The sequence below is a fragment of the Triplophysa dalaica genome, chromosome 16 (genome assembly GCF_015846415.1).
Source record: "Triplophysa dalaica isolate WHDGS20190420 chromosome 16, ASM1584641v1, whole genome shotgun sequence".
Lineage (NCBI taxonomy): Eukaryota > Metazoa > Chordata > Actinopteri > Cypriniformes > Nemacheilidae > Triplophysa > Triplophysa dalaica.
Genome location: NC_079557.1, coordinates 5,533,223 through 5,546,880, shown reverse-complemented (window position 1 = coordinate 5,546,880; position 13,658 = coordinate 5,533,223). Strand labels below are relative to the sequence as shown.

The 13,658-nt window shown below is 38.5% G+C and overlaps 3 protein-coding genes across 9 annotated transcripts in view; 2 read left to right on the top strand and 1 right to left on the bottom strand.

Moving 5' to 3' along the window:
- The window catches only part of rapgef2b (Rap guanine nucleotide exchange factor 2b), an 86,149-nt gene extending 81,204 nt beyond the window's left edge, over positions 1-4,945 (bottom strand). For 3 of the 7 annotated variants that reach the window (XM_056769117.1, XM_056769115.1, XM_056769114.1), the window contains exon 1: positions 4,284-4,943. In XM_056769117.1, the coding sequence (XP_056625095.1) occupies positions 4,284-4,352 (69 nt within the window). In that variant the 5' untranslated portion in view covers positions 4,353-4,943. Of the gene's footprint in view, positions 1-4,283 lie in introns of all 7 variants that reach the window. The other 4 variants (XM_056769119.1, XM_056769112.1, XM_056769113.1 and 1 more) reach the window with 4 other exon arrangements.
- Positions 4,946-5,645: 700 nt separating this feature from the next.
- On the top strand, positions 5,646-7,513 carry LOC130438320 (uncharacterized protein C4orf45). Its single transcript, XM_056770187.1, has 5 exons — positions 5,646-5,841; positions 5,941-6,167; positions 6,381-6,427; positions 6,584-6,701; positions 7,364-7,513. The coding sequence occupies exons 1-5, from the start codon at positions 5,796-5,798 to the stop codon at positions 7,421-7,423; spliced, it is 498 nt and encodes a 165-aa protein (XP_056626165.1). The 5' UTR covers positions 5,646-5,795; the 3' UTR covers positions 7,424-7,513.
- Positions 7,514-9,026: 1,513 nt separating this feature from the next.
- ppid (peptidylprolyl isomerase D) lies at positions 9,027-13,619 on the top strand. The gene is made up of 10 exons (XM_056769536.1): positions 9,027-9,178; positions 9,915-10,055; positions 10,246-10,352; positions 10,527-10,715; positions 11,041-11,163; positions 11,413-11,519; positions 11,708-11,852; positions 12,182-12,268; positions 13,108-13,150; positions 13,241-13,619. Exons 1-10 carry the CDS (start codon positions 9,097-9,099, stop codon positions 13,327-13,329), a joined length of 1,113 nt encoding a protein of 370 aa, XP_056625514.1. The 5' UTR covers positions 9,027-9,096; the 3' UTR covers positions 13,330-13,619.
- The last annotated feature ends 39 nt before the right edge of the window (positions 13,620-13,658 follow it).

Below are 13,658 nucleotides of genomic sequence, written 5' to 3'. Positions count from 1 at the left end.
TATTGTAAGTAAAAAATTGAATACACAGAACAATAAAAAATGGGTAAACTAAAAATAATATGGCCATTATTGATCCATTTGTATTAAACATTAATGTTAACAAGTCTATTTATGTGATGACCAACATTAGTGTTTTTTTTTATAACATACTTTTTATACTTGTGTTACCTGTACAACTGTTTGGCATGTGCTATAAACCTTAAACCCTCTGTAGCACCAGTTCTATGTGCAAAAAACGTAATATTTTCAATTCAGATCGTGGATGGAGATTCTCTCTTATATGGTGTTTTTGGATGCTGGCCTACACTGAATGAAAGACGCTTTGTAAACAATCCTGAGCCCACCGCAGGTAATTAATCAGCTAATGCTTTGCTCTACATTCACAGATGCTGAAGTGGTAAAGCGCAGAGTGGATTACGACGGTAGGAAATTTAAATCAGTAATCTCAGCCCGGTTTTGTAGTTTCTCCATTGATCCCATCAGGAAATCTAGCCACAGATTACTTGCTATCAGGTTTGGGTTTTCTTCCCAAAACATATCCGACATTTAAGCGTCAAGATACTTAAACGCTTCAATCTGACTGTTTTTGGTCTATCAGAAAGAATGTCTCTGCTGCTCTCTGTCTGAGAAATGAATTTAGAAGACCTTGAGATTTCTGTACTGCTGCTGAAGTGTTGTGCCGTCTGAACTCTTTTCATCAGAATGCTATGGGCGATAAAAGCCATGAAATAACACAATGCACGTCAGTTACAGCACAGAGCATTACACAGATTGCTGTCATACCGCACATGAAAGATGCCACATAAGACATTTCTCAAATATCTAACACGACACAAAACGGCATCTCAAAAAGCTTAACAAGTGTCAAGTTGTGCTGATAGAGAGGGATGTGTTCAGAATATATTGATTCCATCCCTTGCCGGTATATTTGAGCAAACCTGTGAGTGACAGAAACAGTAAAGTTTGCTTAAGCAAGCTCCTCTAATTAAAGCCTGATAGGTGTATTGACTCATGATTTGTAAAGCAAGAGATTCAGAGATCCATGTGTACTTTGCCTGTAGCTTCAGAGCGAGAGTTTCCATCTTCTGAAGATCACAGGAGACATGCTAACAAATGGATCAGAGCAGAGAAACAGCCGATCAAAGTGATCTGTTGAAAGCGGGGATGAAGATGAGCTCCGCTATGACACAAGTCGTCCACGTGAGGAGCAAAGAAACCGCCGGAAGGGACATGGTGGGGCATTCTGTATTCAAAATTCTGTTCTCATTCACTCAGCCTTTTGTCACTTCAAACCTGTATGACTTTCTGTTTCCTGCAGAACACAAAATGAGATATTTTGAAGAATGCTGATGACCAAACAAAGGTGGTTCCCAATTCACTTCCATAGAATACACAATCAAGTCAATGGAGTCAAATGTTGTTTGGTTAACAGCGTTCTTCAAAATATCTTCTTTGGTGTTCTACAGAAGGAAAAAGTCAAATTTAATTGATATGACGAGAGTACATGGTGACAGAATTTTCATTTTTGGCTGAACTATCCCTTTAATATTCTGTATTTCTTGGGCTGTTATGTAAAGCATATTTATAGAAAGCAGCTCTCAGGTCAATGACAGACAGAAATAATGATATGACACTTGTTCTGGTATTAACATCCCAGTTGTCATTATATGTTTATGTTCTATGGTCAGTCAGTCTATTCTTTTTGTGTAAACTGAGATGGGAAATGTCACTCAAACCAGTCTTTGTTCACTGTACAGTATGTGTCCAACCGATTGTGTAAAGGCAATGACTTCCATTCATAGGAGGCATGTGACTTCGGTCAGCTGCAAAAGCAAGACTGCCACAGAAGCAAAGTCCTGAGGTCATGACAACAACTGTTCTTACTGCAAACTGTTGAAAATTGATTTAAAAAAACATGCTTACACCGAGAGGAAGGCCAGATACACGTCTACAGATATGAAATGTCTTGCATCATGTTTAAACTTTTGCAAGAAATATGTGTGAACATTTCACATGAAAACTGAGTGACTCTTAGCATTGTTTTGGATTGTGACATTATTTTCATGACAATTTCCCAATCCAAATGACTTTTTGCAAACAATGCAAGAATTTTCATTTTTGATTGCACTACCCCTTTAAAAGAGATCTGCAGACACCTGGAGCTCACTGACTGGCATATGGTGCAAACAAAGCAGATTCATTAGAGAAAAACAAAGAAACCGGGTGCAGGAGGATTTCTTTTAAACAAACACCAAAAAAGACTTCTTCGGCTTTGTCAAGCTCCTCCGACAGACCTGTGATGCACTTCCTCTTTCTGTGAAAGCAAGGAAGGAAGTTGTCGGAAGGAAACCATCAGTACGGGATGACCGGCTTTTTATAACACTTGTGGGCATCGAAAACAAACACAACCAGACATTGTTCGATGAAGGCAGACAGATATATTTAGCATCCTCACTTCTCATTCACCTAATTGAAGATAAGGCTCTTCAGAACAATAAGAAATGTGCCCTCCAGCTCTTTGATCTACTGACCAGTTTATATCATCCTGACCCTGCATACCTACCCATCTGCTGTCCAAAATCCACAGTTCCCCCAAAATCACCTAATTTATCTCATTTCTCTTTTACACCTTCCATCAGCAAACTGAGGCTGTTGCTGTTAATGAGCTTCAAGCTCCATTAGAATTCCCTGATTTATGGGGTTTACATACTAAGGGTGCTTAAGCACATTTCAGTTTAACATTTCCATCTAGTGATCATTTCTCTTGTGGACCTCAAGCCTATAGGTGTGGTTCATTCGGTCTTCAGGCGTCAGTATCCCCCTAACTCAAAAACTTGCCGATCACTGATTCGCAGGGACTGCTGAACAGTGGCCAACTCTGAACTGAACCCAGGAAGATTTAAAGGCTCCATCACTCAATGAGAACAGACCAGGAATATCACGCAATCTTTAGGAAATCAGTGTTCTGCTCTTGCATTCGCTAATGAATGCCATATACTGACCCTCAAGTATCTCTATGGTCTGTAGCGGTCAAATCTGGGAACAAACAACCGGGTTCCTAATGCATAATTGTTTCTATTGCACAAAATCAGCTCTTCCAAACAAAAGAGATTTCCTAATCAGTTCGTCACGTCTTCGGGCACAATCAGATGTAAAAGGCTTATTGAGCAAGCTTTAATTTTCACATTGAACATTTGCGTGATTGGCTTAGTACATGTGCCCTTACGAAAATTAACCATTGAACGTGTGGTGACCAATGTAGATTAGTTATCACTTGTATTACCATAGTTTTATTGCACATTTATGGTTAAACTATGGTTATTGTGGAACAAATAAACAACAAAGAAAAACCTATGGTTAGTAGTGCAGTTAAAGAATGGTTCATTTTTGTATGGGGGTGAAGAAGGTCAGCTCGTTTTGATACATTTATGTTCACTTTCATACACTGGCAGTGGCATGGCTTTTTTCGGTTAACGTACCCAATATGAGAATCAATATAACCCATTAAAACAACAGAAGCTGAGGTTAAAAAATACACAGATGTGAAAGAGATGGATCGTGGAGCTTCCTTTATGTCGGACAAAGCTGCCGGTATAATATGGAAGGGGTTCATTTCTCGGCATTACACCGGTCACCTCAAGTGCACGACACATTATTTAATTGTTATCGATTTATAGCGTCCACAAATCATTACATGGGATACAATGGCTTTCAAAAATAAAACTCACAGAACTACAAATGCATTGTGACATTTACATGTATCGAGAGCTTTGTGGAAAGCCAAGAAATGAAAAAATACACTTTGTCGCCGGCTAAGCTACGTAAAAGGGTGGAGACTGTGCAAGGATAATGTCATCGCATCGTCTTTCACACCGCATAACGGGTCAATAGCACTTTTATGAATAATCATCCCACGAAACCATGTCTGTAAGTCTTATTAAATAGTTTCCGAAACATAGCAGAACCGGAATGTCCTCTGCAACTGTTACATTTAAAGTTGGCAACGCTTTGTATGTTTATGCAAACCGTGCAAAAATAAAAACACGACACAAAATACACAAAAACCGCATCGCCACAATACATCACGACTATACAATAATAAGTTGAGGACGGAATTTTACACACTTACGTATGAAATACTGTCAACATTGTGACACAGTAAACTTAGTCTATCTGTTACAAACGTGCATCATGAACGCATTAGGCTCCTAGAATGCGTGAACCTGTACACATTTACCAACTAGCACACACAATAAATGACTAATAAAAGACTGTATTCTGACCTGTTGCGTCCTCTCTGACGGAATCACCATGACCGCCTGCCGAAAACTGTTATCCACATAGGACGCCATGGTTTTGAAAACAGTTAAATTAGTGAAATAATCCAAAACGATTCTCGGAATTGAAACTGTACAAAAGCGCTGTAGTTTCTATACTCGGGAGCAGCCGCAGAGTGAAGATTCTGTCCCGAGGCCACAGCCTAAGCCCGGAGCTTTCTTACTGTCCCTGGTCCAAATCCGACAAGACCAGGCGGTCTGCTGTTCCCTTTCCAGCCGCTGAAGCTTCGCTGTGGGTTGACAACCGTGTCTCGTGTCGCTCAAACGCTTGAGCAAGGAAGCAGCGGGTTTGGATTTTACGCAGATGTGCGCATTTTTCAGCATTCCGTTTGTCCACCGTTCGCTATTCCATCTTCTTCAAAATTCCGCTTTTAAAGAAAATGCAATCCATGTGTCGCGTGATTGTCCATTTTAATCCGTTTGCAAACCAGCGGAGGGTCAGAGACAACATTTATAACGGGTGCTTTTGCTTGTGAAAGCGACGGACGGTGCGCTGTCTGGGTTCGCTGTTGTCTGCCACCACCATGGTGACCGACCGCCTCGAGAGGGTTGATGGGCGAGTCTATTCAGCATAATAACGCGCCCGCTGTACGGTTTAAAGAAAGCGCACGGAGCTCTGTCGCCATCCACTGCAATAAACATGAATTACAGCCTTCGGAAAGTAAACCTCTGGGTTGTATCGGTTAGGGTGGAACAATAGAAAAGCATGAGCTTATAAATCATTTATACGCATCACTGTTTTTATTCATCTTATGAGAGTGCAACTGATGGATGGATGGATGGGTGGATGAGAATATGTGTGTAGATAACCCTTGAAAAACGGATATTGTGAGGGTTCCATGAAAAGTAACAATAAAATCCATAACATAAGTGTGTGTATATTGTGTTTGGGGGCTTTTGGAATAGGATTTAGGCCTTATTGATGCTTTATCCCGTCCACAAATTAAGCTAACACATACCAGACCCATATAGTTTCCATTTAAACCATTACAATTTAAACTACCACTATACTTTTATAATAATATTATATATTATGTCAAAACAATTGTAATTTCTGTGATGTTTCCCATTTTTTTCTCCATTGCACGCTTTTAGGATGACATTCTAACTTGCAATTGCATTTATTATGCCTGTTTATTATTAAGAATATTTCATTGTGGACAACATATTTTTTGTTTGTGTTGCTTTACAGACAGTTATTCTGTTGCAGTGTTTGTTTTTGATGTTCTTAGTTAGTGTTTATTTATTTCACCTAAAAAAAAACTAAACATCAGTGGTTTGAACTAATTTGCATCGGTTAAACTTTATAATAAAAAATAAAATAACGTCTACCACTTGGGTTGTGTGGAAACGCACCATGGTAACAGCGCGCGACGGTGACCTCTTTTCTCGAGCTTGTTTTACAAAGATAGCGGATCACCATTCATTATATAATTATCTACAATTATTATACGGATAATGAAGCGGGTTCAACAGGAAACTGGACAAAGAGTACTTTTCACAGGTAAACAATAACGTAGGACTCTGAATGCGTTTATGATAAATAATTGTGAATTTTCTGGAATGACCCTCAAGTGATAGACTACATTTTGGTGCCATCAAGGACCAGACGGCGTCGGAGATTACCGTCCCAGGTTGGACTATTTTCCCCGCAGCATTGGAATCGGTGCTTTATCTCCAGATGCCACGAGGGATCTCGAATACCTTTTCCGGGCTGCCCCACAGTCGACCCCGCCATTACCGAAGCACTGCTACACCGGGGAGGTGGGCTGGGGTCTTCAGTACTCCAGTCATCTTAACAGGACTGTTATCCACAGCAAACAAAATAAGGTTGACAATACTGTCTAATAATATTACATTGTGTTGTATTGTATTATATTACAGCCTATAATATTATATAATATAAGGGTCAAGATGAAAGGTTGAATTATGTTTGCTATTCACTTTTAGCATAATAGAATGGGGCAAGTGGTTACAGATGTGCTTTATGTTTTAGATCAATTGTATACTATTGATAATTATAATTTCTTTATTTTCCTTCAGTTTGACAAATGTCACTCTGTGGCAGACGGAGTAACTCACAGCCAGTGGTAAGCTCAAAACACAACAGTAGACGCTATGGGGGTTAGATTTCCCCTGCTCTTCTCATTACACTCGATGGTGATGGGTTTCTCTGGCAGGAAATACAGTGGATGAAGAGGAAGATTTTCTCATCATGTAATAAATAATTCAACACTTGCACACAGGCACACTTCGCCCCAGTTTCGGGACAAGCAACTGCCCTGCACACATGATAGACAAAGCGAAGACAACAATGCAGTTCCGGCTAAACAGGGTGATATACTGTATAGACAAGAGCAAGAGGTATAGAATATATGTTGAATGAATAAACTTACAACTGAGTTGTATAAAGAATTGTCATGATTCCACTATCATGTCATGTTTATTCTTGTTGTTTGAGTGGAGTCATGGCATAACCTATGGTTTTGTGTGAGATTGAGTGATCTTTCTCGTGTCTCGTCATTGTTCCCTACATCTCGTTCCTCGTCAGCCTCTCCTTAGTGCTAATCCCCAGCACCTGTTGCTCGTTATGATCCTGTGTCTGTCTTCCCTATAAAGAGTCCTCATGTTTCATTGTCCTGTGCGCGTTCATTGTAGATGTACCTGGTCCTCGTCTGAACGTTATTCTATGCTTGTCATCTTGTTCCTGTTTCCTCCCTTATAGTAAGTGTTAGTTTAGTGTTTGTTTCAAGTGTTTGTTTTATAGTCTAGTTAGTTAGTGTTCTTGTCCTTGTTAAAGTTTATATTGTTATCCTGTCTTGTTTTACCCCATCGTGGGTCTTTGTTTTGTGTTTCTTTGTTAATAAATTCCCTTGTTTACCCCCACGTCTGAGTCCTGCCTGCAATTGGGTTCTCACGCCATGTCTCAAAGAGATATTCATGACAAGGAATACTGAACTAACTTTTCAATGTTTCAAAATGTATATCACACATTTTGCTAAATGAGTTTTTCTTTCCTCTTACAGAGACAGTCATTGTACACAGAGATAGTTCAAACAGACAGCGTTACTTTCCCCCAAATATAGTATGGATTGACTTGGGAAATGCAGAGCATGAAATGAGACCATGAAGTCAAATAATTTTCACTCTGGATGCTTTGTGGTCATTAAACAGCTTTTCACCTACATTGTGTCAGCTCTATGATAAATCTGTTCTTCTTCTGAAAAATATTGTAATTTAAAATACATTTTCTGTCTTCTTCTGCTTCTACATGTAATGGAATAGTAAAGTGATATCCAAAACCTCTTACAAAAATGTCACATATATTTTCATTTATATGGTCATAGTCATGTGAATTACATCAAAAACCAGGATCACAGATCGTGTGATTAAACACCATTTTGCAAGAGAAACAACATGAAAAACTACAAGACATGTTTGTGAATCTCATCTCATAAGAAACAGGACAATCTCTTCATTTAATTTGCAGTTTATCCTATTTTAAATGTAATTTAATTGCTGCTTGATATTGTTAGGAGCTTGTTGTAACTTGGGAATAAAGCCCAAATCCTCTTAGCAAGACTCACTTAAGATTCAGACTGTTGATATGAGGTAGAATGTAGTAATCCTGCAGCTAAAAGTAGGTTTTAATGTTATCCCTGTCTGTATCAGTGCTCAATCCCACTTAATAATGGCAGACAACCTTCTCAAGCGATTCTCAATATCCTACATTGACTCTCACATGACCCCATTCAGCTGCTATTCTCGCCTTTTTGATAGATTTTGGCAAGCTGTTTTGAGAACCTGGTCTGAGGATTCTTCAGTGTTTTCCCTCAGAGAAACACACCCCAGTTACATTTAACTTTAGTTTGGACTGCCAAAAAATGAAACACTTTGACATAAATGTAAAATAATAGCATGTTAAAAACTAGATGACACAAAAAGAAAATATATTTTTAAATGTTTACTGTGAAATAAATTAAATGTTTTTAACCTAGCAGGTTACTGCCACAGACTTAAAATATTAACAAGTCACCTTACTTTCTTATGAACAGGGAAAAGTGCAACCCCCAGATCATGGAGAAGTCCCACCCTCCACCACGCAAATTAAAAAAAAAAAAAAACGGTGCTTATACTAAAAGTGGTTCTTGGCTCGTAATCAGGGGGACCACCTCAAGTGCTGTATAGAACCATATCTTGGTGGCTTAAGTAAACCATACAGGGCTTATCTCTTTATATGGAAGTGGTGCTGTAGGGTTCTACAGGGGTCCTATGCAGCACCTCAGTCATCCCAAAGAGCCACCGAAGAACCTCTAAAGAACCAATGAAGCTACAAGTTATGGTTCTACATAACACTTAAAGTGGTTTCCCTATGATTAGGAGCAAATAACCACTTTGAGTGCTATATAGCACAATTATTTTAGAGCGTTGTTATTGTGACCAAGTGACTTATTTTTTAAGTTTAAAGTTATTTCTCCCATTCAACCAGATCTTATATGAACAAAATGCACTGGCGGTGTATATATGTGACTTCACAGACTTACAGGGACTTTAAAACAGCACATTAAATATTGTTAACATCCTCTGGCAGCACTGGACAGCACCCTCTTTCTATCCTCTTTGTGCATTAGACTCCACAACAGTAGAGGGCGCTACACACCAAACGGTGCTCATTCACAAGTTCATCACTGCGCTTTCAACGAATATTCCAGTGACTCGTGTGGGACAGGGATCTTTCTCTCAGAAATAATCAAATAAAATGACTAACCCGTCACCCTCTACGCCTGGAAATCCAGAGAACCCTCGCGTTTACTTTGATGTAGATATCGGTGGAGAAAGAGGTTGGGATCTTTTGGTTTTCGTTACAAAAAAGCTGAATGGGTGCATGCTACTGGTTTAACGTTACTGTGCGGTTCCACCTGCCTCTGAACTGCTGCTAAGCACAAAAATAAATACATGCACTTAACTTAAATATGCAATTGATTATTTACAAAAGCGGTGTGATGGTTTCCAAATACACAACTGAAATGATTTCGATTTTAATCGTTCTTAATATCAGTACAATTGCTAACGTTATGTTAACCATTGTCATAGCTAACAAAAGCAGGTTGCTTTAGACCGACGCTTAAGGTTATACATTTTGTAATGTTTTGTTATAATACTTTTTTTGTCTCTTTCTAAAACATTCTGCTTGAATTACAGAACTTGGTGTGATATAAAATGTTCAAAAGATGGTTAAAAAAAGTACATTGAATTTGATATGTCATCGTGACATTGTCACGTGACTCGGTGTTGTCTTACATTTCCTTACAATTTTCATCTACTTTTTGACATTTGCATGAAAACGAAACTATAATTAAATAAAGTAAAAAACAGTCAAATGTACAATGTTATTGAAATAGTCCCTTAAAACAAATAAGCAAGCATTCTCTCTTTTCTAAAAGTTACAGATATTGAAATTTACGTCATAAAAGAAATGACCCCATCACACTTCATCTTTTTAACCAGTTTAACTCAATACTGTTGTATCTCCTCCTTTTAACATTTTTTTGTGTTTATTTCTAATTTTCTTTTCAGTGGGTCGTATTGTATTTGAGCTCTTCGCTGACGTGGTCCCTAAAACCGCAGAGAATTTCCGAGCTCTGTGTACTGGAGAGAAAGGAATCGGGGCAAGCACAGGCAAACCACTGCACTTTAAGGGCTGTCCATTTCACCGCAGTGAGTGCCATCACCTCCCGTTTCCATGGAGATGTGTTGAATGATGTGATGCACCGTGGTTTTCTGGAAATTTTCAATGAATGTTAATTATGGAAGACAACATCAGTTTGTCTGATATTGACGCAGAAAACAATTACATTTGAACACATATAATGAACTTAACATATTTTTTTCATATTGTGTCCTTCAGTCATCAAGAAATTTATGGTCCAGTGTGGAGATTTTTCTAATCAGAATGGAACCGGAGGAGAAAGCATATATGGGGAAAAGTTTGAGGATGAAAACTTTTACTATGAGGTAAATTGCCTTGTACACTATTTATTGAATCAAATCAATTAACAATTCTGTTTACATAATTGCACAACTAAACCAAACACACCACTTGTTGCCTTTCCCTGAGGCATTTACTCATGATTCAGAATTTCTTGGGAAATAAACTTGTGCTTTATTAATCCGCCGTCTCTTCCACAGCATGATAAACCAGGTCTCCTCAGCATGGCCAACGCTGGGCCCAACACCAATGGCTCCCAGTTCTTTATAACTACTGTTCCAACACCGCATCTGGATGGGAAACATGTGGTCTTCGGCAAGGTGCTGAAGGGAATGGGGGTGGTGAAGATGCTGGAGGGGATAGAAACGAAGGAAGAAAATCCTGTGAAGGTGACAAATGCATGCAAACATTTACTCTCAAGCACAGAAATGTAAACTGACAGGAGACTTAAGGGGTTTTTAAAGACGTGTGTGTCTGAAATCTTTCTTTCACAGGAATTTAGCCACAGTAATCAAGATTTACCAGTAATGAAATTCAGTCACCTGTGAACTCACTGAATATGATGAATTCATATTTTTAAGAGAGAAGACACTGTATGGGATGCTGTAAAGGACAACCTTTTCGTGCTCAATGGGGAAAAGGAATATTTTTATATCTGCAGTGTAAACAGAACATTTAGATTAATTGTAGTTGTCATATCTGTGGGTCCTTTAGCCTTGCATCATTGCTGAGTGTGGAGAACACAAACCGGGAGATGATTTGGGAATCGTTCCAAGTGACGGCTCAGGAGACGCATACCCAGTCTTCCCTGAGGATGCTGATGTGGACTTTAAAGATGTGAGTTTATTTCTGCATCTCGTCTGATACCTGCATGTACAATACACACCCTATTAAAAAAGTGATATATTGATGGCATTTTGAAATGATCAACATTAGCCGATAATTGAATAATGTATAAAGAATAAAGACGTCAGTTTTCCAAATTTGGAACATCACTTTTGGCCACTGCTGTAGTATCGCAGCTTAGTTCCTCATGTGGAAAGCAGACCGTGTAAAAACTTGCATTATATTTTTGTGTCTTTCTAGGCGGATAAAGTCTTGTCTGTGGCAGAGGATGTCAAGAACATTGGAAACAACTTCTTCAAAGCTCAGGAATGGCAGTCTGCCATCGAGAAATATACAAAAGCTCTCAGGTGAACAATGAACTGCCATTAGATTGAGGTTTTACTTTACTCCTGCACTCTGACATTAAAGAGACGGCTTTTCAGACTTCATTTCAACATTTGATTTAAAATACTATTATGAGTAAGGAACGGTTAACTATTCGGCCATAAAACATTGCGACTGAATCACTGTCACTCAAGGCTATTTTAATTCACAGGTACTTGGAGCATTGCGGCAGCATCTTGGAGGATGATAATGCCCAGAAGAAACTGGAACCCACTGCCCTGAGCTGCATTCTCAACACTGCCGCATGCAAACTTAAACTGAAGCTCTGGCAGGAAGCAATCGAGAGCTGTGATGAGGTAACACGCCACCTCCTGACATCTGAACCCACTGAACAGTGTCCAGTTGCATCTGGGTTAAACGGGATGAAAAGCAAAGGGCCACATGCTTTGAAGACACATTATGTAATTGGTACCAGACTTGAAGATGTTTTACAATGACATCTGAGCTGTTCAAAGTCTTGAAATAATCATATTACTTATTACTGTTTATGGTGTGCCGGATGCGCTGTGTCTTTTAGGGGAGTTGTTGAAATGAGGTCAAATGACTAATTTGGTGAAAGGGTCCGTCATCGTGGCTGTTTTTCTTTGAGGTTTGTAAGATAATTGTGATTTTTGTTACTTCTCAGGCTTTGGAACTGAACCAGACAAATACTAAAGCGATGTTCAGAAGAGCCCAGGCCTGGCAAGGACTGAAGGAATTCAATAAGGCCATGGTACCAATACTACACATTTCATATCAGTCGGGATAGTTCACCCAAAATGAAAATTCTGTCATGAATTACTCCCCCTCCCCCCAAGTTGTTCCAAACCTGTATACATTTCTTTGGTCTGTTAAACGCAAAGAACGGTATTGAGAGAAATGTTAGCAACTCAGTATTCTGAGGCATAAAATAAAGGGGTGCCTCAAAACTTTTTGTTTTTCTAAAATCTTCAAAATATCTAGTTTTGTGTTTTTGTTTTTTCTACTGTGGAAATTAATGATGACCCAGAAATCTCAGTTGCTAACATTTTTCTAAATATCTTTCTTTACAACTTGAGTGTTAGTAAATGATGACAGAATTGTATTTTTTGGGTGAACTATCCCTTTAATGTTTAACAAACGTTTAGCATACAATTTACAAACAAAATATAACAAAAAACATTAGAAAGGTATTAAATATCGTATACGCAAGGTAGTTATGTAGACGCTGTCTTACACCTAAAACAACACATTTTGAATAAAGAAACATCATGGATGTTTATAATCGGAATTAGATTTGCGTTAATAATTTGGAAAGATTTAAACTGCAAATTCTAAAGGTCAGACTTCATATACACACGACTCGAGGGCCTTTAATGTCAAACAGAATTACTCCAAATACAGAATAAACTGAATTTACCTAACACAAATGGACACTGGGGTGCTCGGTCTACTCACAAAGCGAATGTTCAGTCTAAACACGTCTGAACATGTATTTAAAATAATTAGTGTGTTACAATTATAGATTTTTTTTTCATGTTTGTAGTTTCCGTGAAAGCATTTTGTTACTGACTTTTGACTTTTAAACTTCAGATCGATCTAAAGAAAGCACAGGAGATTGCCCCAGAGGACAAAGGTAAATCCATTCTTTACAAACCCAAAACAATGTGCTTCATTACTTTAAATGTTGTTGCTATTCTTTGAACTTTTCCCCTTTGGTTTTAAGCAATTGGAAGTGAAATGCTGAAAGTCAAGCAGCAAGTGAAGGAAGAGAAGGAGAAGGAAAAGAAGATTTACGCCAAAATGTTCGCATAATGGAAACCGCATTGACCTCGTGCCGCACTGACCTACCTGCAGAGATTTAAACGGTTATGCTTTCTGCGTAGCGTTACAGTCTAGAACAGAGTAAAAAAGCTTTAGATATGAGTCTCTAAAGTATAAGTTAAATATGCAGTTTGGAAAGAGATACCTACCTTTGCTCTGTATTATGAATTTGTTTTGTCCGCGAGTGATTGAAGAGAAGTTTATGTGCATTTGTAGTAAGCTGATCTAAATGCTATTGTGCAGGATTTAGTATATTTTGAATAAAATAACCTGTTAGTTTGCCTCGGCTCTATTTCTTTGTCTATGTGTTCAATGAACTG